Raw genomic sequence first — 22,865 nt, 5'->3', positions numbered from 1 at the left:
AAAGATTTAGCTGTTTGGGTGTTGTACAGAGCAGAACAGATATTCCAGGTCCTAAAGAGCTTATTGCTTATAGGCTGTAAATGTTACCCTCTCCTACTTGTTTCTAATTCTTTCAGTTCCAACAAAACACAAGTTTGTCTTTCAAACTAATCCATCAGTAAATCTTTTGAGATTTTTATCACCTCCATATACAGGGAGCAGAGAGACAAGTCTCGACTTCTCATCAAAAACTCCATATTGCAGAATTTGATGAAAACTCAGGATCCAACATGATCTGAAAGTTTCTGATTGGTAATGTTTCACAACTGCACTTGCATAGACAAAATTTCCAAAGTATTTCCACTTGTAACAGGAACACTTGGGTTTTACATAAATGGCTCCAACTTACAGGAATAATTTGTCCGCACACACCAATAGGCTCATGTCTTGTAAATGTGAAGAAGTTTCCATCTAGAGCAAGAAGAAATAAATTAGACATTCAGACAAAGCATTTGTGCGAAGCAGTTAAACCACAAAAAAGATAAAGTTGGATACCAAACTTAGCTGGATACAATTTTACTTATAAATTATATTTTCATAATCTTAACTATGCAAAAAAACAACCATAAAATACATCTGGTTTCAATATCTACTTTCTTCATACCTCCAAGTTTTGAGTCTGACAGTCTGACTGACTTTTTGCAGTGATAACCCTGCTTTTCAACATGGTATGCACAGCATACCAATGAGTATCCTTCATTTCTTTTTTCTTTTATCACCTTCTTTTTTGGGGAATGCTCCTTTAAAAGCTACTTGCAATCCTAGGTACATATCAGGCATTTTTTAATATTAGATCTTAGCTTAAATCAAATCCATTAAGTACAAAATTCTCTTTGATTCAAATAAACATATGTTCCATTAAGCCTAGCATAGAGATCTATGTGATGCAAAAAGGTTGGAAGTATTTATCACTCTAGTTTTCCTTAATTCCTTCTTTATTACCATTCTTTTCTTTGTCCTTCTGAGACAAGCCAGCTAGAAACAGTGTTTTCATAGAGCTGCTTAATGGGAGAGGGAACAGAATGAAATTTCAGCAAAATAAAAGAATGTTTCCTCATTCCTATCTCTTAGTACTCTCCTTAATACATTATCCAATAACAAACAAATATTAAAGTTTGTGTTAATCTTAGCTTTAGTAAGGAAATACCTGGTTTTCATTACTGTACCACTGCGTAAACTATACACTGCTATGCAGAAGTAACCTACCAGACTTCTTAGATGTACATACAGGCTAAAATACTTTGGTCAATAAACAGCACAGATTAACAAATAAATGTTTAAAACAAGCACTATGATAAATCTTAAATAATCTATATTAAGGACTATCTAAAATATTTTGCATTTAATACATTTTTTGCATTGCAGAACTTTTAGAAAAAGGCAATTTTTTACAGATCACGTTGGCTTCAGTTCTGTACTTTTGTTATCTCAAAACTACTCACCCATTGGAACAGTACGCCCATGGATTTTATCAGCCCAGCCTGCACAGTAGCGTAATGTTTTGATACAGGCACCTAAATCCATTAGGTAGGCAGTGGAAAAGAGTTTCCCACCATCAATGGCTTCCATTGTCTGCAGACAACAGCAATTACAAAGTTAGTATCAAATACTGATAATGGTTCTCATGCTTGTACTTTGTCATTTAGCTTTCAGATAATCAGTCCAGAAGTTTACAGTTTTAGTACAAATGTTTAGATTAATTCCCCTCTGAAGGATACTTAGCATTTCAAAAAATCCAAGGTAGTAACTTACAAATGAGAAGTTTTTATGATGGTTTATTCACAGTGAGCTATGCCAACAACATGATCATGACACATTTGTAATGGTGAGACGTTCTGAAAAAAACAGTAACATTTCTCCCTTCTGAATCAATTACATTGTTCTAGTTTACATCAAATATTCTATAAGTGTAGATGAAAGGATCAGCTAGGAGTCTGTGCAAATAACAGATGCAAATAAAATGAGTGGCATCCCTCAGCTTATTAACACTGATAACCAAGTTAGACAGTAGTTTCCTGTAAATAACTGCCATATTAACTTAGGATCCTGTGCTGTTTAATTACTAAGGAACAACTTTCTAGGTGCTTAATAAACTCATGATTAGCAACTTATATGTGCAAGAAGACTCAATGCATGGAATAAAATGCTCCAGATATACTACAGTGATTGATGCGTAAAGGAAAAATTTGATCCGTCAAGAACTCCTAACTGAAAAAGACACTATGAAAAATAAATAGTTATAAAGAAGAGACTCTCTTTTAGGTAACTATTAACTGAGTGAACTAACTGATCTTGTTTGAAGCCAGCCCTGACTCTCCATACATGGATCTCCATGTCAGGCAGATATAAACCTTTAGAATAATAATCAGCAAATATTCATTCAACATCTATAACTTTTCAGCTGACCAATTCTGTTCCACCCACAGTGCTTTAATGATCCCACAGAGACACCAGCACTAAATACGGTTGATTTCCATCCAAATCTAGGGAGTGTGGTTTGGATTAATGCCATTTCAATACCCCTAATTTTTGAGACATCTAAGGAAAGACCATGTACAGTTCTTAAATAGTGTCAACATCTTCTTGACACTGTCAGAAATTTTTTCTCAAGTTTTACAGCACAGAGACACTGGGGGCATTCAGTTTTGTGAACAATCCTGTTAGGATACTTAGTAGGTGTCGTGGTTTAGGCCTGATTGGCAGCCAACCACAATGCAGCAGCTCTCTCTCCCTTCCCCTCCGGCAATAAGAAGGGACAGAGATCCAAGCTTGGGTTCAAGATAGGACTGGGATGGGGAAAAATCCCCCTTTATGATCACGAGCAAAAGGCAGACTCGTTAGGGGAAGAAAAAAAGAACATACATTTATTACAGACACTAACAACACATACCAGAGTAGGACAGTGAGAAGCATTGCCACATCTTGAGAACACCTTCCCCCCACCCCTCCCTTCTTCCCGGGCTCAGCTCTGCTCCCGATATCTCTACCTCCTCCCCCAGTGGCGCAGGGGCAGGGAATGGGGGGTGCAGTCAGTGCTGCCACTTCCTTCATCTTCGGTGAGGGGAGTGTCTGGAACTTGTTCCTCCTGCTCCACCGTGGTCCCCCTCTCACAGGAGACAGTCCTCCACAAACTTTCTCTGACTTGAATTCCTCCCACGGGCCACAGCGTTCCCCACACTGCTCCATCATGGGTCACTAACTTCCTCTGACTGGATTCCTTCCCACGGCTGCAGCCCTTCCCGAGCTGCTCCGGTGTGGGACTCCCCCGCATGCTGCAGTCCTCCCAGCACTGAATTACAGCAGCAGGGCTACCTTTTCCCATGAGACCCCAGCCTTCTCCGGGCACAGAACCTTGATTATACCGAGCAGGAGCAACAGGCCATAAATCAATGTCTGCTCCACTGCAGATCTCTATGGGTGGCAAGGGGGGCCACCCTGCCGTCTCACCACAGGATACAGGGGGGTCTCTGCTCTGGCACACCTCCCCCCTCCTTTCTTCCTCTGTTCCTCCACTGACCTTGGTGTTCACGCAGCTGCAGCAACTCCTCCTCACAAGTCCCACTGCACATCACCACATCCCTTCTTAAATACGTTATCGCAGAGGTGCAGCTGATTGGCTCAATTTCCCAAACAGAAGTGGAGCTGACGTGGAGCTGGGGGAGCTTCGAGAAGCTTCTCACAGGGGGCCGCCCCTATAGCCCCCTCCCCTGCCACCAAAAAACCCCACCACTCACTCAACCCAGGACAGTAAGAAACACTCAAACTACAGTTTCACGATCTAGTCAGATCTTAGAAATACTATTTTCTTTTCTAAATTTGTTATTTTGTATGTCCAAGGTTCTTTAGTGTTTCAGACTGAGTCCACAGACTGTTCCTGCAAGTACAAGGTTTCACCAACAACTCCCCTGTAAATTCCACAGATTTAGTTAACTGAACACACTGCAGATATCATACTTGGGAATAGAACAGAACAAATGAAGAAGACAGAAAAACTTGATGGCTTTCAGCAACAAGGAACTGATTAAATGGGATATACTCTTGCCATTCCAGGCAATATATCTGGCACTGTGTTGTTCTGTTTGGACATGGGACAAAATTATTACCTGGCCTCAAATTTAGGAACTCTATAGCTTTGAACATCACAACAGACTGAAAACCAGGAAACAAAAGTCTCAGTAGATCTTTCAGTACCCTGCTTTGACTTATCCTTCCAGTAGCCTACCTATAGGACTGTTCAAGTCTATTTTCTATTCTATATTACTAGTTCTGTAGTTAAGATAGAGTCTGTGAGTAGAGCAAATCTCTCTACATTTTGACGAAGTCTGAAAACCACTTCCTTCAAACACACTTTATCTAAAAGGGAAAAGTATTCAATAATGTGTACAAGGTGTAGGAAGTATAAACATAGTCAGTAAAATAGAAACTGGGGAGGGGCCCCAGAGGAAAGCCTTATTTTCATATTATGAAAATGACAAGTGGGAACAAAAACTAATAATGTTTCCTCTTTCTTGTGGAAATAAGATTATTTCTCCATCCTGTTTGCATATTTAATGCCTTTGGCTGTACAATAAAAAAGCAAATGCCAGATTACTCATAATTTAGCTGACAAGGGAACACATTTTCCTATTAAAAATTTAAGTCTCTTAAAATTTTGTCTCTCTCAACTCCAATAAATCTGGCATTGTTAAGGACACAAGTTCTAGCCACCCAAGTTTTCTCCTGAGAAATCAGATGAGTATCAGTCCCTATTGAGGTGACAAGATGCATTCAGAGAAATAACTTGGTTGAAGAAAAGTGTAAATTTGACAATTGCAGACTGTGGAGTTCAAGGAAATAACCTCAGTTGCTCTGAATTTTCATTTTTCTTTTAAAAACCTGCTAGGGACACATACAAGTGTCTTCCTATGTTACAGCCATAAGGACAATAGAATGGGCAATAGGTTCTTTTCAGGTTTCACGTAATTTGGAAGTTTAAATTTTATAAGCTTATCAACAGCGTGGTTTGTGGCTAATGACTAAATACTTCAAATTGTGGCCATATCAGTCTGAGTGATGATCCTGAATGTTGGATACTCCTCCCGCTCTCTTAAATTTTTGACACTGTTGGCAGAAAACTACAGTTCATCCATAGGAGAGTGGAAAAAATTATCCTGTCTAAATGTTAATTCCAAGGGGTATTTGAAATAGCAAAGAGATCGTATTATTAGTAGCATCATATGTGAGGTTTAAAACAAGAGGGGAGGTACTACACTTTATGAAATCTGTGGTGTATTTCTATTTTAAATGTTCTTTCTTGCATTAGTGCACAGTAGGTAGGTGGTGGTGCTACAACTTGTATGTCTTCTGTTAAGAATGGTAAAATGTCCAATACACAGTAGTTGGTAAAGACATGACATCATTCTCACACACCCTGCCCTCCTTGTTCTTCCTACGAATAAATAATTCATTGCTGCCTTTGGTTCTGGCTAAAATTTTTCACTCATTGCAGGTGCAAGCTGGAGTTCATGAAGGATCAGTGCTAACAAATAAATAGCTATGAAATTCAAAATTTCTCCTAGTTCTGACTTGGATCATCTGTAAGCACCGAGTCAGGCTTTGAGCTTAGGTCTTGATTCAGGCTTTGGTTTAGTCAAGTGTTAAGCACATGGTCTATGTTAATGTGTCCTTAAGAATCAACAACTGAAATTGCATTGATTGTAGGTGGCTTAAGTATCACCTTAAAGATAATCAAATACTCAAGTACTTTGTGGATGTGGGGTGTTAAAAAAAACATAGTGCAAGCCAGTTTAATGAGGTCCATTTTCAATACAGATGAAAAACAAGTATTGAGACAGCCTGACTTTCCAAGGATTTAACGTTACGCTCGCTTATGCCTTTTTCTAAAAATCAGGACATAGGCTTTTTTCCCAGTCTTTTTGTTCATGTATCATACTCACAGCTAAAATCAGCCGATCTCTTTCAACTAAGTCAGCGAGTTTATTCAAGAGCCGTCCTCGCTCTGAAGCATCCATTGTGCGCCAGGGTGACCCGAGCTCAAAAGCTTTTCTAGCTGCTTTAACAGCATTGTCTACATCTGCCTGTGGGGAAAACAGAGAAACTTTTATAATCAGAAATTGATACTGTCCTCAGTTTTGCTGGTTGTTAAACTTACAAGGTGTTTTGCAAGATAAATAAGAGACACTGACCACAATCCAATCAGAATTAATACAGTAATTATAAATACATGGGTTATTATCTTTCAAATACTTCTGCTACCATTTCAGCGATGTGAAGTTTTATGAGGAACAGGTAGGTTCTCAAGGCTTCTGAAATAAAAACATATTAAGGAGCTCTATCTTTAAAATTTAGATTTTCAAACCCTCTGCCTTCTAATGTCTGTAATTGGGGATACACCAACCAGTTATACTGTTGATGTAATTTAATTTCTTTTATGTACAAAGAGATGCCCAATTCTGTAAGCTAAATATTTAAGTACTCAGTATTATCTAAAAGTATCTGTCAGGGTGATGAAGACCAGATTAGAAAATTCTGTTCCTTAGAATGTTTCATAAAATGAACATAAATTTGTTATTGAGGAAGACAAATCAATACATTTGTGTTTGAAATTATGAAGGAATACTTGTATTTAAAATCATTTTAACAATTGACTAATTGACCAGGTTTAAAATGCTAAGCCCAAATTTTCTGAAGTCTAAGTCTCATTTTTTCATTAAGCAAACTAATTTTTTATAGCATATTTTATTATTTATAATTTGACCTTTGCTATAGCAGGCAAATCTACAGTGAATTATATGAAATCCTTTTCTGTGCAATGGTGTTTATGGATATAAAAAACCCAATTAAATATCTCTTGATAAAAGGCATTTAGTACTTGGAATTATTCTATATTCCACAATTATTATAAAAGATTTCCCAGGCAAAAAATGACATAACAAAGAAGTTTATGGTAGTCTTTTTTTAGAAATTATAAATAAATTTCAAGAAAAAAAAAAGAGGAATCTGTACATGTCATATTTCCCTGAGCAATTTACATGCATTATTTAAAGACTTTCTTTCAAACTGTTTTTCATACTGCTGGTTGCTAGAGCTGCCTCCAAGGAAATCACTATCAAGGTTGACTAAGTTAGCAAAGTTGACTAAGTCAACACCAAAGCAATTTGTTCTAAACATGAACCAGATTATGAATCTTTAACTGATGTTGGTAGCCAACAACTAATACTTAAAAGCCAGGAGTGTGATGGGTGAGTCGCTTGGAAAGCTCAGCACAGCCCTGCTAGGCAGAAAGCTCACATGACTTCCTAAAGGTCTTTTCAGGAAGTCTGGGAAAAGATAGGATCTCTACAAATAGCACAGTCATTGCTATAGGGTATTACTGACCTGCTACCTACATCAGGTATCTGATACCTACCAGATTAAAAAGAATTGTTTTTTTTTTTTTTTTCATAATCTTTCAGAATGTTGTCAAATACCTCATAACTTATCTGTGACCCAGAAAACTGCATTCAATGTATATTTAATTAATTCTATTTTTTTCCTCATCTCTTTCTATCATAAATATTTTGCAGCTTTGCAATATCACTTGGGGGGTACACCTTGGTCTTTACTGGAAAAGAACAAAGGGAAACCATAAATTGTATTTGTGTGTATTATGTAAATTAAGACTAAATAGAGTATCATGTGTTCTTTCTACTATAAGTGCAAAAGCAATTAAAACCAAGAAAAAATATATAAAACTAATATAAGGCTGTGAATGAAAAGTAACAAAAAAAGATGTTCTTCAACTGTATGATATTAATTTGGGTACATAAGTCTACACCATGACTATAAAGACTGATAGCTCCTTTCAGAGCTAGTTTAACCTTTTTACAGAAGTACATTTACTTTACATCCCACTGACCATTTGTTAAGCTGCTTTATTATTACTAGGGGCCTTTAGGATTAACAAATGTAGCTTGAAAGAACCATCAAATGGAAAGGAAAACAGTTCCCACCCACATATGCGTCTCTGCTTTGTAATCTCCACTTGTTTTTTTTTAAATACCACTGCAAGGCAGCATACAGCCCTTTGTCAACGTTATTGTACACACAAATTAAATTCCTAAAATCTCTTGGCTCATTATCTAAAGTCTAGGCTCTAGAATATTAGGTTCACAATGACTGTGTAATTTACTAGATTTGTACATTTCACTTGGCAATTTAGTTAATAGCAGTTGTCATTACACATTAGTTTGCAAAATTATTGGAGAGAAAACAAACGTATGTGTCGAACAGTATTATCTCTTTATTTAATGAGTTGTTAGATTGCTTGTAAAGAATGAAAGCTACAAAAAATTATGAATGGTAAGTGAACAGTTGTAGGTCATGAGTAATTTAATTTGAGGATGATCAAATATCAGACCAACCTGATTTTCAATGTAATTTGTTTTTTAAACACTGAATAGAGAAGAGGTAGAAGAAATAGCATTTTACATCAAAAGCATTATGGTTCTAGTGGGATATGATTCAAAAGTTAACAGCAAGATTATGAAATTTCTTGGCTGAAGGCAAAAAGAGCCTGAAGTAATCTCAGTGACTCTGAGCACTATATACAGGTAACTGGGACTAGAGAAAAGCAAGAGCAAGGTGTTTGAAAAGCTCATGATTAGATATATGAAATTATCAAAAGCCAGATTCATGCAGACTATCTTAACTATCTTTGTTTAACAAGTTTAAAATGTGTCCTCACCATGACCTTCCCAATAATGTGTGGTTACTATTGCTCATGTGCTAGAGAGATAGCACTTGAGCCAAAGTTTATTAGGACATTCATGATGAAATTACAGAACAGAAAAACTAAGATTCAATGAGCACAGGATGTTGAATGAACTACATCTCTATGTATTTCTCAAAAGAGCATTTAATTTCAGAGTGAACCTTTGTACAATAAATTAAAATATTCTGAAACAAACTGTGCTTATTTTATTGGTAGTAAATATTGGTAGTAAATAAACAGATAAATAGCTTATAAGTTTTATAGTAGTTTTTTAGGATAAAAAGGTGTTTAATGGACATTTTGCTGCTAAGTTTAAAACATAATTGTTACAAAAATTATTCCAGATATGCATATTTCTTGACTAAAATGAATATCAGATGTCATTTTGTGAGAAATGTGAGAAAATCTTTTCACTTTTGGATGTAAAAATTTGTTTTCAAAGGGGAAAGTGTAAGAAATGAAACAAATATTTGCAAGAACAAGAACAGTCATTATAAAACCAGCTTTATTTTCAGTAAGATTCATCACTTTTTGTATACCTGTGAATTAGAAATAGAACATTTATTTGTCATACTTACTTTATTTTTTATAAAAAAATTTTCTTTCTTCATTCATTTTAAAACTATTTAAGCAACATTGTTCTATTTGAAAAATACCCTCCCACTTGATAGCTTACATTTAAACTATATGGTAGCACTAGGTGAATCCTTTTCAGCAGAAAAGTATATAATACAACACAAATAAAGAGCTGCTTACTTGCAGGTTTAGGTTTTCATTATATCTTTGATTACATGGCATCTGTCTGTAATTTTCCATTAAGAAACCTCATAAATATAAGAAAAAAATGTTTGTTTGCAGGTGTCAACAATCTTTTTAGTCCTCTGCTTAAACTCATCAATTCAACATGCTGTAAGGAAATCAGTTTTGGTGAAATTAGTGTGTATTTGATAGGTTACCTTCGACTTCAGAGTCTTTTTTAGGACTGTGTTCCAACACATTTTTCACAAAACCAAATATTTGAAAGGGGCAGTACTGAGAAGGTATATTCATAGCTAAAAATGCTGATGGCAGTGATCATCTTCACGGAGTGTGTGTGTGAAAATACCAGCATTTGTCCATTTTACATTATCTATAACGAAAAGCTTTGTATAAATGTGTAGTGAACAGATTACACCCCTGTGTAAGCCAGGAAAAAACAACAAAAACTCTAAATAAGTTATCAGATGTCACTGATCGAAGAGAACAAAAAGAATAAATATTAACAAAAAAAAATTAACAAAAAGTATTTCTTCAGAACTTTCCTCATATGATCAAGATCTTAAGCATAAAGCAGTATTTCAGTCTTTGTTTACAAACCATATTAAAGTCTAGTAGAAAAGCTAAGCATTATATTTGCAGAAGAAGGTATATGCGATGAAGTAGGTACATCTCTGAGGTGGTGTTTTACATCAACACAGATGGGTGCTTGCCTTCCTGCTTTTAAGACACAGAATTGAGTTTAAAGCTAGGGTTAAGAGCAAGAAAGAAAATCCTACCTTGTCACCTTCTTCAACCTCACAGATTTTCTCTTCATTTGCAGGGTTAAAGACTTCAAATTTTTTACCACTGACTGAATCATGCCACTCATTGTTTATAAATATCTGCAGAGAAAGAAATAGTGCAACAATATTAATAACATATATATAGCTGTTGTCTGTTATCTGTTTTAAAGAATAGATCTATCCTTCATAGCTGAAAGCTGCCTCATTGGTAGGTAGATGAATTAAAAATGGAATAGCTATTTCTTCATTATTATGAAGAGATGAGCAATCACATAAGCACTTAACCAGGAACAGCTTTTTAAAATGAACTTCCTTTGGAGAGGCAAACTTTCTCTCTCTCTACATGCCACTTTCACTTTTCGTCATATCACAAAAGGATATTGTTACAATGGGATCCTTTCTCTCTCAAACTGAAATCTATAATGTACAAGAGAGGTACGGCCCTAAATTGCCTACCTAAAACTTGGGTTTCTTATGCTCACAGGGTTGGCAATGATGGAGTGCCTTTCTATTATATGCTCCAACAGAAGTAAACTCATTTCTTCGGTTTAGCATACATGTAGTATCTTGAAGAACACTATTTAATTTAGCTTTGTTTTGATTTCTCTTCACTCCTGCCAAAAAAGAAAGTCAAGACTAAAAAGCCCATAGCAGGTTTTTCTGAAATTAAAGTCAAGACTAAAAAAACCCCAGCACTGCCAATTGAATGAAACAAAGAAAGAACCACTTAAGCAGAGTAAAAAGCAAGCAAATATACTTCTTTATTTTCATGTTATAGGAGAAAAATCATTAGAGATTAGGGCAGGGCTCTTTTATTTTTCACTAAAATCCTTTGGCTTTGTGGATTGGTACTTCATTAAATGTGATCCTAATCAAGATTTAAAAGCAGAAACATAATGCTTTTAATCTTTTACAGAAAAAGCAGAATTTACTCCATTATATAAAGATAGGAATCACAAATCAAGAAGAAATGACTGATGTATTCACCAGAAGTACACTGTTAGCAACCTTGGAGAAAGCCTAGACTGTCTTTGTTGTTGGTAGCTGATGCATTTCACAGAGACAGTCTCTTAAAAACACACTTAGCAACATATACGGGGAGGAGCCTTCTCTCATATATGATTGTTACATTGAAAAAACAGTTTAATTCCTAATTGATGAAATCACAAATGTCTATTTCTTTAATTACTGTTTAACTGGCTGTCCTAATCTTACAAGGAAAGGAGGACTAGCCTTCCAGACTGAGCCAGCACATACCAGAATGTTTATACTGGCCTAATTATGATGTCCAAGAGCAGATAATGAGGGGAATTTCAAGGATGGCATATGGGCAGAAGATGACTGTGGTCCTCAGCTACACATATAACCCTATACAATTCAATATGTTCTAGATGAAAATACATGGAAAGCAGTGGAACTTCTGATCATAGTTTGCAAAGGTGGTTCCTGCTCCTCTTTTGGAAGGACTATTTGAGGGATCTCAATCTTCACATTTTCACATCACAAAGCTGTTATTTCCCAGGAGTTATACTAAGGGTGACAGAAGTGTGTTTGTGTCATATTACCATAATCCTGCAATCAGCATGTGAATATAATCATACAAACATACAGAAAATGTGGGTGCTGACAGTGTATATGACCTCATTGCTCAGCAGGATTACAGCTGATGGTCATGTATGTGTGAGATTCTTTTCTCTCCCCTCCCTACCTAAAAGTTTCTCTGTAAAACACCAGGAATTCAAAATGCTCTGGTTTTGGTTTTCAGCACATGCTGCAATTCCTGCTTTTGAATGGTGAAGCTACTTGCTTTGTATGACTTCAGGTTTTGACAAGATGATCCTTGGGTAACCATTTTAGCTGTCATACTGCTTTATAATCAGTATGACTATCTTCTGTTTAAGGTGATTATAACTATTTGATGTCATTCATTACTTATTCAGTAATTTCTATCAGAACCCTGATTACCTACAATTTAGTGGTCACAGCTATCATATCTTTTGTCACCCTGACTTTGGTGACACTTCCCTGCCTCACATTCAGCCTTTAGTCAGAAAATGCAAACATATTCCTATTAGTCTGATTATTACTGACAATGTCTGACTATTATTGTTTGAACTGCAAGGGGTATTACAGCAGATTAGTATTACTTGTGTCCATTTTGGTAGTTTTTCGTACTTCATTCCAACTCCGAGGATCTCTGTTATGTCTCTACACTGAATTCCCTCAGCAGACAGCACCACTCGTGATTTTCCATCCTTCCAGACACTGTCTAACCACTTTTATTGATCTGTTACCTTTGTATGGAGCATCCATACACCGAGAGAATCAGGCCAGCATGCATTTCTCACGTAACCGTTTTATCCTGACTCTTACCTGACAGTGACTGGAAAAAGCCTAATATTTAAACCAAGAGAATAAGATAAAATCATGCTTTCTACAATCTTGCTAGATTATCCTGTCTGTTTATTTAATGTCTTTCTATTTCAAGTTTTTCATAGAGTGCCAAAATATAGCTAGCAATTAAGAAGCACAAAAGAACAACAATTGCGGAGCAGCTGGCCTACCCCAAAGTTAATCATAACAGCTTACCCAGAGCAATGAAACTGATACCCAAAGCTCACTTAATAAAAGTTAGGAACTGTGTCCTTACTCAAAGATCAAACTTTTATACAGACTGAAAGCACATTGTGTACTGAATTTACTTTGTATGGCTGGAACAAATACCATTAACTCTTGATTGCATCATTGCTGGTGTACTTAGAAGGCTACCTAAACAAAGCAAGGTAGGCATTGTTGTTCCAATATTGAATTTTTATGTTCCATAACCTTTTGTGGTATAATAACCCCAGATATTCAACCCTAGGCCCTTTTATATAAGAATAAGTGTTTGGCAAACGTCCTGTTGCAGCTGAATGAATAATTAAATGTTTGAAATCCTTATAAAGTCTAAATTACATCAGTGTAATACATGAATACTTTCTCCAAAGACAGCACAGAATTCCCATGTCTGCTTTACTTTTATGGTGAATTTTACTGTCTGTTTGGAGTGGCACTTCCCTTCTCTTTCAAGCTCTGGTGTCCTAATTTCAGTTGTGCTATATGTCCCTTAAAACTACATCCAAAGAGGGTTTCAGGAGTGATAAGTCCTGCATCTCTCTATGTTTTTGGTTGCTGTATATTGATAAGATTGTTGATGAAAACTGTAGAAATTAGTCTGCTTTTCCATCAAAATAAACAAACAATGAAATAAACCAATGCAATTGTTCCTAAAAAAAATCAGTATTTTTCAATTGTGTTAGTGAAATATGGCACCATCCACACTATTCTAAAAAGGTAAATGTTGTCTTTTAAAAGAGGTACTTTTTACCATTATTAAAACAACGGTAATATTTTTGAATTTTCTCTTTTGTCATATTAAAGATGATGCAAAATTAATTGATACAGCAACTGCTGTGACAAAATAGTCTACTAAAAATGCACTTTAGTTGTAATTACTGTTATATGATATTACACAGCTGTGAAAATTTGGAAAACAAGCAGAGTGAAGGTTAATGACTTCTGGGTGAAATTTGAGGTACTTATCTCTGTTCACAGAAGCTGGGCCTTACCCATAGATACACAAGATCTATACTACCCTAGAGCCTGTCATCTCTGAGCCACTACTGGTAAAATTGTCAGAGTGGGTTAACTTTTTATTTCTGACTCTGTAGGTTAGCCATGAAACAGAAAAGAAAACCTCATTGGAAAGATCTGATACATGGCACAAATGTTGTGAAGATGAGGCTATATTGTTACCAAGTGTTGTGTAGGTTGTTCTTTGAAGCAGAAATGATAATATATACAGTCCAATGTTAACAGTACCTGCCATCCTCTGCCTAACCATCTCAGTGATCTCTGTGTTCGGGTCAGTGATGAAAGAGGGTTGCCACCCTAAGTTGCCCTCCCAGTGCCTGAGCCCACCTTCCTGCTCCTGATGGGCTGGTGCCCTCCCTTCTCGTTCCCTCCCAGTGCTGCTGCCTTGCTGGCATGCATGTGACATCTTGATCATGCTTGTCATTGAGACCATGGCAGGCTCTGACTGACTGTACCCAGTATTTTGTGCTCAAACTGCACCTGTCTTTAGGGTCATGGCATCTCGCCTCACTTTTAGTTGCTGGAGATTAGCTGTGAAACCAACTAGCAGAAAAGATGTGATTCCCATTTCCTCTCCATCAGGATAAAAGACCCACTGTTGCTACTTGGATTAGCAGGAACATTTAAATAGAACACCAGAACATGCATTAGGGCAGGCAAATCAAAGAAAATGATGAGTAACTCAGGGCAGGACAAAGTCAGGACACCAAAACTTCAGAATAAGTGCTGTTTGTCACAGGAACCTGGTATTTAAACCCTACCACCACAGTTGTGTATGTTAAGAAAACATAACAGATTCCAGGGAACAGATTTTTTGCATAGTATTTAAACTTCTTACACTAACTGTCTGAGTGGTTGCTAATAATTGGTGAATAATCGGGTAATAACTACCAAGATCAATAAAACTATTATCTCTAAATGGATATGTTAACAAGTTGCTATTAATACATTCCTGAATGTTTCAACTTGTTTCTATCTAGGCACCATATATAGAGTGTCATTGTTGCCTCTGACCATCAGGATTGACCAGCAAAATCCTGCTTTAACAAAAGCTGTCAGGGAATTAAGTATGTAAGTCTATGGAAATTTCAGATATGTGATGAAGTTGATTATAGGAACAGCCACACAAAAATCTGACTATTGTGAAAGGGTAAAGACAGCAATTAAATGGTTAATATGAAAAAAGCCTTCTTTAGTAACTAGCTACATTGCCAAGAAAAGAGACAAAGTAAAAGGTAAATATTAACATAACACTGCTATGATGTTACAGTATGCCAAATTCATGTCTGTCTGTGAAAGGAATAATAGTAAACATACCATTTTTGGAAGTTTTTGAAGTATTTGTTTAAATACTACATTTATTGCACTAACCAATATCACTGATAATATTAGTTTAGAATATCTTTCTTATTAGTGTTTCTAATGCCATTCCCATTTAAAACATAACTTTATTATATTAAATATATGCACAACATTGTTTCAGTGTTGCATAAATCAAACTATCCAGATGTCTTTCATAAGCTAGACAGCAGTCTTGCCTATTCAGGTATGAAAGGCAGGAAAGAGAAGGAAAAAGTAAAAACTCTCCATGTAAGCAGTGTTACATACATTGCTGGCAGCTGCAATCAGAAATGTGCATGTAGCCATGCTCATTTAATGCTGTGGAGTATATGCTGTAAATAAACAGGACGTGGATCCCTAAATTCAGGCAACATTCAAGTACCAGAGAACAGCAGCCTCTGGCAACTCCCTTGTACTGCTGAAAAAAAAAAAAAAATTGGGGTCATCTTGCAATAGGTTACAGTGTTTTGTCTGTCAGTCAGAACTCCACTGGCAGTTTAGACTTTTTTCTGCTGGTTTGTCAGACATAAATGCAAAATATCTAACCTTCTTTGGCATGTGCTGTGTATGGGGTTGTCTGTGGTAACTGACTATGGCCCATGAGGTTTAGACCTGCAAATTTATTTTATAAGGATTTAGAAATGTTGTTGCCAACCCTTTGTAACTTAGTTCACTGATATTTTTAGGAGAGAAGATGTTTTTTATTTAAACAACCCAAAGAATTAATAACTTTCAGGCCTCTTTGCACTAGACCTGGAAAAATGCATTTCTTGTAGATGAGATTGTTCACTACTAAAGTTTAGTATTTAAAAGAGAGTCCAGATAACAGACTACTGCAGTCAAAACCCCTCTGACTGACTTTATTTCCCAGTGCAATAAAATCTTGATTCTCTGAAATGATTGATTTCAACTCAGATAATCTGATAAACTCACCTTTTGGAGTTGAAGTTACCTTCAAGACTACAGTATTTCTGTCATTGTTTAGACAGTCGATTTGATCACTCAAATCTCCTGACAGAGAACAGGGGCACAAGAGCTGCTCTTTGCCTTTCTTTGTCATCCGAGTGTTTTTTTCCATATAGTCCTTCAGTATTTTGAAAGGACTGTGAGTTCATTTTATAGAGTGTCTGCTAGATGGAAAGTGTCATATTTGTGTCTGTGCTGCATGAGGAAAGAAGAGAAAGTATTTGACTCTGGACAGCTTTGCCTCAGATGGACCACACTATAGCTCTGCTGATGTAGATTTTAGGGCACCTACATTAGGTGTCATAACCTTATGAAACATAACTTCTTGATGCCTCTTCCTTAGAATAAGAATCCCCTTTTTGCGGATTCAATATAGTGCAAAGTCAATGCAGAGTTTCAGGACTCAGTAGTTCCACAGAAGTGACTTAAAAGTGCAGTTTAAAGAAGAAAATACTTCACTTTTGATGTTGCAAAGATCCTTTACATGATCCCATATTCAGCATCTCTCTATAAATTTATTCTTTGTCAGGGAAGGATTCTTATGTAATTCCCTATTAATGTTATAAACTATAATCTATACTACAAAGATGTAGTCAAGAAAAGTAATAAAACTATCTAAAATGTGGACTATCACAAACTTAACTATGTAGAGTAACTTCATAAATATGGACTAAAATGTCTAAGCTATCTTCTCTTTATATAGTCTTCCATACTTGTGGTACAAGAAAAAGCATAACCTCTTCCCACCATAAATCTGCCCCTGCATCACCTACAACTTGATATGATAAGCTTTTTTTGACAATGGTCTTCAAATGAGCTCAGCTGCCTGTTTCACAGAGCTCACAGTGATCACAAAATTTCAACAGTTGATCAACTGAAGGCTCACAAGCTTTCTAGTGCAGACAGTAAACCAGGGAATGACACCATCACTCTTTTTTTTAGAGTGATGGCAAAGAACAGTAAAGAGGCACCAGGGCTGTGCGTGGGCTTCCACACACTGGAGGCGATTTGTCACCACTCAGGTGAGGTGATGCACAGTGCTGAAAAATTGTTGGCCCCTATTCACACCCATTTTTGTAGATTATGAGAGTCATTCAGACAGTCTTGAGTTTAATAATGGTGATATATCTTACAGTTACATCTACACATAGGAGAGATTTGTGGCTCAAGAGAAGGCTCATTCCAAGTGCTATAAATTCTGATTTGTTAGTTCCAAAATATGTCATGGAGTCTCACTGTATTCTTTAAGCAGTACAGTTAAAATACATTAAATTATTTAAGGAACTACTAAAGATTGAAACTATAATCTTTAAACAAATATATCAATATAGAATACCTGCTGTGCAATCTTTCTTTTTGTTGTTTTTTTTTTTTGTTTTGTTTTGTTTTGGTTTTTTTTTTTTTTTTTGTCCCCTGGATTTTTCCTTATAAGGAGTTGATATTTGACTATTATTTCATGTAACTTTTTTTATTCCCCTCAAATTTGTGTGTTATTATTGATGCAGGAACTACAGTTTACTGCTGCACTGAACGAACAATCAGAGAACATACTCTTTCTATTCACTATTTATTTAAACTTTTTGATTTGTCAGTTAATGGCTTTGTATCTACAAAGACAGCTGATCTTAAAAAGAGCATATTTCTGTAGTACCTTTATAACTGATTACTTTTCCCCAGATATTCTAAGTAGATTTTTATGTTTTACCCCTTATCTTTTTTTTTCATGAAGCTAATTATTGCAACCTATGTGATACTCATCTGGATACTCAGAATGTCTTACCCTTTCACACTTTCTGATATTCCACATGCAGTTTATTGAGAGAACGTGCTACTGTTTTCTCCCCCCTCATGTGATTTGACAACCTAATAATTAACTAATTTGAGTCTCTCTGTTTAAAGGAGCACCACAAAGCTTAGTGTATGTGAAAGCATCATGACAGAAATAATTTGTCAAACAATTGTCTAATTCCTCAGTGTGGACTAAGTAAAATAATTACTAATACATTTTTAACCAGCTACCAACACTTATGCAGTTCATTGGAATATCTTTAAAGGTGATTCAGATATGAAACCAATTCAAGATAAATTTCTGGTTCAACATCCAAGCAAATTTAACTGCTTAAAATTAATTCAATTTTATTATTGAAATTCATATTCCCTGAAGAGTACTCAGTTTTATACTATATGTGAAAGGCATAACCTGAAATGTAGCTATATCAGCCCATACATCTATAGGTGTATGAACATACTTAGTTAAAAGATCTCTGTAAAAGGCCCCAAATGATCCCTTTCATGGAAAATAAAATAGAGCGTTAAGTAAAGAGGAAAGTCCTTGGAGCATCTCCTGCAGACCTTTCTTGAGATCCTTGTGTGATGGCTATTGATGTGCCATGGTAGAAGAAAGAGAAAATTTAGTTTCCAGAGCTGAAGGATCTGCTGATGTCCAAGGTGCTTCAGACAGAAAGGATAATACATCAGCAGTAATTAATGCTTCCCTTATCTTGATTCCTCCAACGTAACGAGTCAAAACAATCCCACACCCCACATTCTAACTTACATGGGACAGGATAGGAAAAAGATGGGTAAGAAGACAAGAGTGGAAAGACTTTATTAAATTGTGGGATGTCTGCTGGGTATAAGATGACATTTCTATTATCTCATCTCACTGTTCCTCAGTGCACTGTTGTGGCTTTCATACAACCCTGTGTGATATTTGAAGAGAGGAAGAAAACATTACAAAAATTAAGCCTTTGCAAAGGTGTGTAGGATTTGATCACTTGTAGGTACACGCTTTTGCAAACAAGTGCATTTCTTACACATCATATACAGTTTTAAAGGAAATGGTATATTTTGACAAAGCAGAAGAAATACGCATCTACTATGTGACACTCTTCTTAATTGCACACTATAGACATTTCAGCCATGCTGGCTCTCTTGTGGTTGCTTTTTGTACTAATGGAATAGGTTTTTGCTACCTAAATATTTTAGAAAGATAGAAATGTTTACAGAAATTTATGTCTTGTATATTCAGTTACATCAGATTTCTGAGCTGGAATTTTACTCATATTAGTTGTTTTCCTTTAGAAAAATACAAAATTAAACAGATAGCAGTGTAGTTTCTGGAACATTACTGTGACCTAGGTATTAAAGTATCTTCTCTGAATTATGCTTCTTTTTTTTTTTTTTTTTTTTTTGAGACAGAAAGAGCAGTAGTGAGCTATCACATGGCAGAACTACATAGCTTTTGTAGCCTGTTAAATATTTACAAAGTAAGGTCCTGTGTGACTTATTCAAGAAAGACATGCATTGAAATTTGATTAGTTTTTTTTTCCATGAAAAAATAGGATAGAATGTAATTAAAAAAGACTAATCTAGAAAATCACTGAACACCTTGCTTTTGGAAAAGAAGATAAACAGTGTCTCTAGAAAATAAAATTTATTTCCATTGCTATCGTAATGAGAAAAATAGTTAACAGTAATCAAGGAGTCTCCAAAGGGAGGAGGTCCTTTCTGATCAATTGTTCTACCTGAATGTTTCAGGGGGCAGAGTTTCAATATTTTCTGCCAACAGTTGGTTCAAAGTTCTTGCAGATATCTGCATACTATGATATAAAGCAGGCAAAGGATCTTTTCAAGCTGGGAATAGAAGTCTGGATTCAGACTTCCTTTATCTGTGTATTTCTAACTACATATAGAAAGAATTTGCAAGAGTTTATGGTAATATTGAGTAATGATGGTGGACTTTATCTGTTTTATTGATAGTTGTTTAAGCTGAAAAAAAAGATGTATTATCTCTAAGAAAAACATGTGAGTGGAATTAATTTTATTTTAGTTTCATTTTCACACATCCATTTCCACATAAGCTTATTTGGCATAATTATTTAAGTCTGATTGTAATACAATGCAGTATGCTAACATTTTAATTTGTTCTCACTGTTCTGAGAAATAATATGATAATAGAAACTTTTCTTTCTTTGCTTCATTTATACTTTCTGAGAAACTTACCACCGCAGAAAGCTTATTTCAGGAGTAAAACAACATCCACCCCAAGTGAAATATGAAATAATTCTATCACCTTGCACACTTCCTGAAATACTTAGGTTAAAAGTATCACTGAACATTAATTGAACAGTTCAGAATAAACATTTTAAACAGTGATTTACCATTGCTTCCATGTTTCATGTAAGACAAAAATGAGCATATCCTACTGTCTGAGTTGAAAGCATAAGAAAAAATAAGAAACACAAATGCTACTAACCTTGGTGTACTTAATTTTCAGATCTTTGAGTGGTTCTGGCAGAGATGGCAAAACTGGAGCAGGATTTCTGTCTGAACCTTGCTTCTTCATATTTTCAGTTGAGGAGTTTGAGGAGGTTCCTGAAACACAGGTGAAATGGGATATAAGGGAAGTGCAGTGATTTTTGTCCTGACTGAGCTCTTAGCTTTATTTGTGCTTTTTATCTGTACCAGCTATGGTATATTTGCATACAGGAATATGATTGGATGAAAGAATTCATTGCAAAGAGAAAATGACACTACTTATTTTTAAGACAAAAAGCAACAGCCTTTTCACTGAACTGCGACCTCGATGAAGCAAATGCTGCTGAAACAATTTGCTTAGCCAGACACTGTGAATTTCCTTCTGGGAAGCACAGTTTAAGGCCTTCTTGTCTTACCTGTAAAATTGCTTTCTCTCAGCAGGCAGGTCCCCAGATTTTAAGTGAAGTTCTTCATGTACTTGAAGGCAGCTCTGAAGGTAAAGACAGACTTGTTAACTCTGAAAACAAACTAAGCCCTTCTTATTGGAGAGTTGGTGAGAATAATTCCCAGAGCTGGAAAGCACTCACTAAAAAACAAGCCACCTTAGGTTACGCTTTAATATGTTCAGAGTACATTGTAATTCCTGTAATTAATACCTGCTTTGTAGATCACAGAGATAAGGGATGACTATGGTGATACAAAATCTTTCACATTTTTCAAGAAATGTGAAAGTAGGACAAAACTGATTGATCCAGAAAAAATACTCCGTGGGTAGAACCAAGCAAAATCTGTTTTTTCCAGATAGCACCACAATTTTGAAGACAAAATTTTTACTGCAGTGCCCTTTGGAAAATCTGAGTTTGTGCCTTTCAAAATAAATGATTTAATAGACAGGACTTGTCTACCCATGGTGGGACCCACTAGTGCATATATGTCCCATTCTGATTATTCAATGAGAAACAAGTCTCTGTTATGGGCAAATCATTTAATAAGGCACAAGAAACTCCTTTCTTCATTAAGTCCTACCTTTTCTGATGAATGGTATCACAGAACAAACTGGGACTGAATTAGCACTTGTTTTTATATGTTAAGATTCTGATATATGCACAATGGATTTGTGCCATAGAAATAAAGAAAAATGATCTTATTGCTTTAATTGAAGCTACACAGATGCGTGAAAAATGCACTGAGCTCAGTTAATTCATGTATTAGGCATCATCTAAACCATCTGGCAATGGAGGCTTTGTTGCTTTTAACTGATGGATGATATAGGACATATCATGAAATTAATCTTACGATGTATTTCTTATATGTAACATACTTTATGAATGAAAGAACATGCTGTAATCATCATTGATGATTTTTGTATTTGGACATATGGTTGGAGCAAGAGTTTCTGGCCTTTAGAAAAGTCCAAATAATTTATGGATTAAAGATAATTTGATTCTCACAATAGTCATCTCTCAGCACAATATAAAGAGCCGTGTGGACCTGAACAAGTTTCAGCCATTCACCCTGTCAAGTGAATGAAAGGCACCCATTCCAATTGCTCTAATGCCATGATAGCCAGCTCTTTTGCCTCAGCTGGCTGGCTCAAGGGTTTCCTAATGTAGAATGGTATATTTGAAAGTTTTGTGAACAGCACATTCAGACCTTAACATTTTAGGATACAATGTTTGGCTGCCTTGGAGAATGTTTTTGAGTCTCATGAAAAAAATACAATGTCTAAATAAGTTTTGTTCAATTTTATTTGGAATATAGCTTTTCAGTTCTATCTTCACATAGCAAATGTTGTGGTTTTCCTTTTTTTTTTTTTTTTTTTATTTTTTTTTTAAATTTCTAAGTAATTTTCTGGTTTAGACAATAAAGTCTACCCCAGTAATCTTCCAGCCACTCATTTCTCCATTAACATACAAAGAGTTTGTCTTTAGTTAATTCACTTACTAATTTATCAGATTTGCCTAACTTAAACAGATTCTAAGTGGGGCAGTAAGAGAGAAATCAGAATTGTCTGGTTTCAAGCAAAGAGAAAAATCTTTCTCCCTACGTGGGAGTGTTTTAAATACACTCTCGTATGTAGTTACCATTGCATTCCTTATTTTTATTTTTATTTTATTTTTAAATGATTAAGATAGAAATAAGTTATGATAACTTTGGAAAATTGCAGCATTTACCCTCTTCCTATGTCAGAGCAGCCTGAAATCTGCTTTGTCAGGCTTTAGAGATATGAGCCTGGGTGAAAAGTTTCAACTTTTACAGACATGATGGTAATCATTGCTTTATTTTCCACACCATTCATTCAACGCATACTTTACCTTTTTTTTTTTTTTTTC

The 22,865-nt window shown here is 35.7% G+C and overlaps 1 protein-coding gene across 3 annotated transcripts in view; it reads right to left on the bottom strand.

Moving 5' to 3' along the window:
- ALDH1A1 (aldehyde dehydrogenase 1 family member A1) overlaps nt 1-22,865 on the bottom strand; it is a 56,667-nt gene that overhangs the window by 17,321 nt on the left and 16,481 nt on the right. The window contains exons 2-7 of one of the 3 annotated variants that reach the window (XM_033010301.2): nt 20,949-21,020; nt 20,531-20,649; nt 10,327-10,431; nt 5,976-6,116; nt 1,482-1,611; nt 389-450 (exon numbers count right to left, since the gene is read on the bottom strand). In XM_033010301.2, the coding sequence (XP_032866192.1) occupies nt 389-450; nt 1,482-1,611; nt 5,976-6,116; nt 10,327-10,431; nt 20,531-20,620 (528 nt within the window). In that variant the 5' untranslated portion in view covers nt 20,621-20,649; nt 20,949-21,020. Of the gene's footprint in view, nt 1-388; nt 451-1,481; nt 1,612-5,975; nt 6,117-10,326; nt 10,432-20,530; nt 20,665-20,948; nt 21,047-22,865 lie in introns of those variants that run through there. The other 2 variants (XM_033010308.1, XM_033010317.1) reach the window with 2 other exon arrangements.

This window comes from Tyto alba, unplaced genomic scaffold (genome assembly GCF_018691265.1).
Source record: "Tyto alba isolate M040663 unplaced genomic scaffold, T.alba_DEE_v4.0 Super-Scaffold_13, whole genome shotgun sequence".
Taxonomy (NCBI): domain Eukaryota; kingdom Metazoa; phylum Chordata; class Aves; order Strigiformes; family Tytonidae; genus Tyto; species Tyto alba.
The sequence above is the reverse complement of the archived record's forward strand: the minus strand, read 5'-3'. Positions and strand labels throughout refer to the sequence as shown.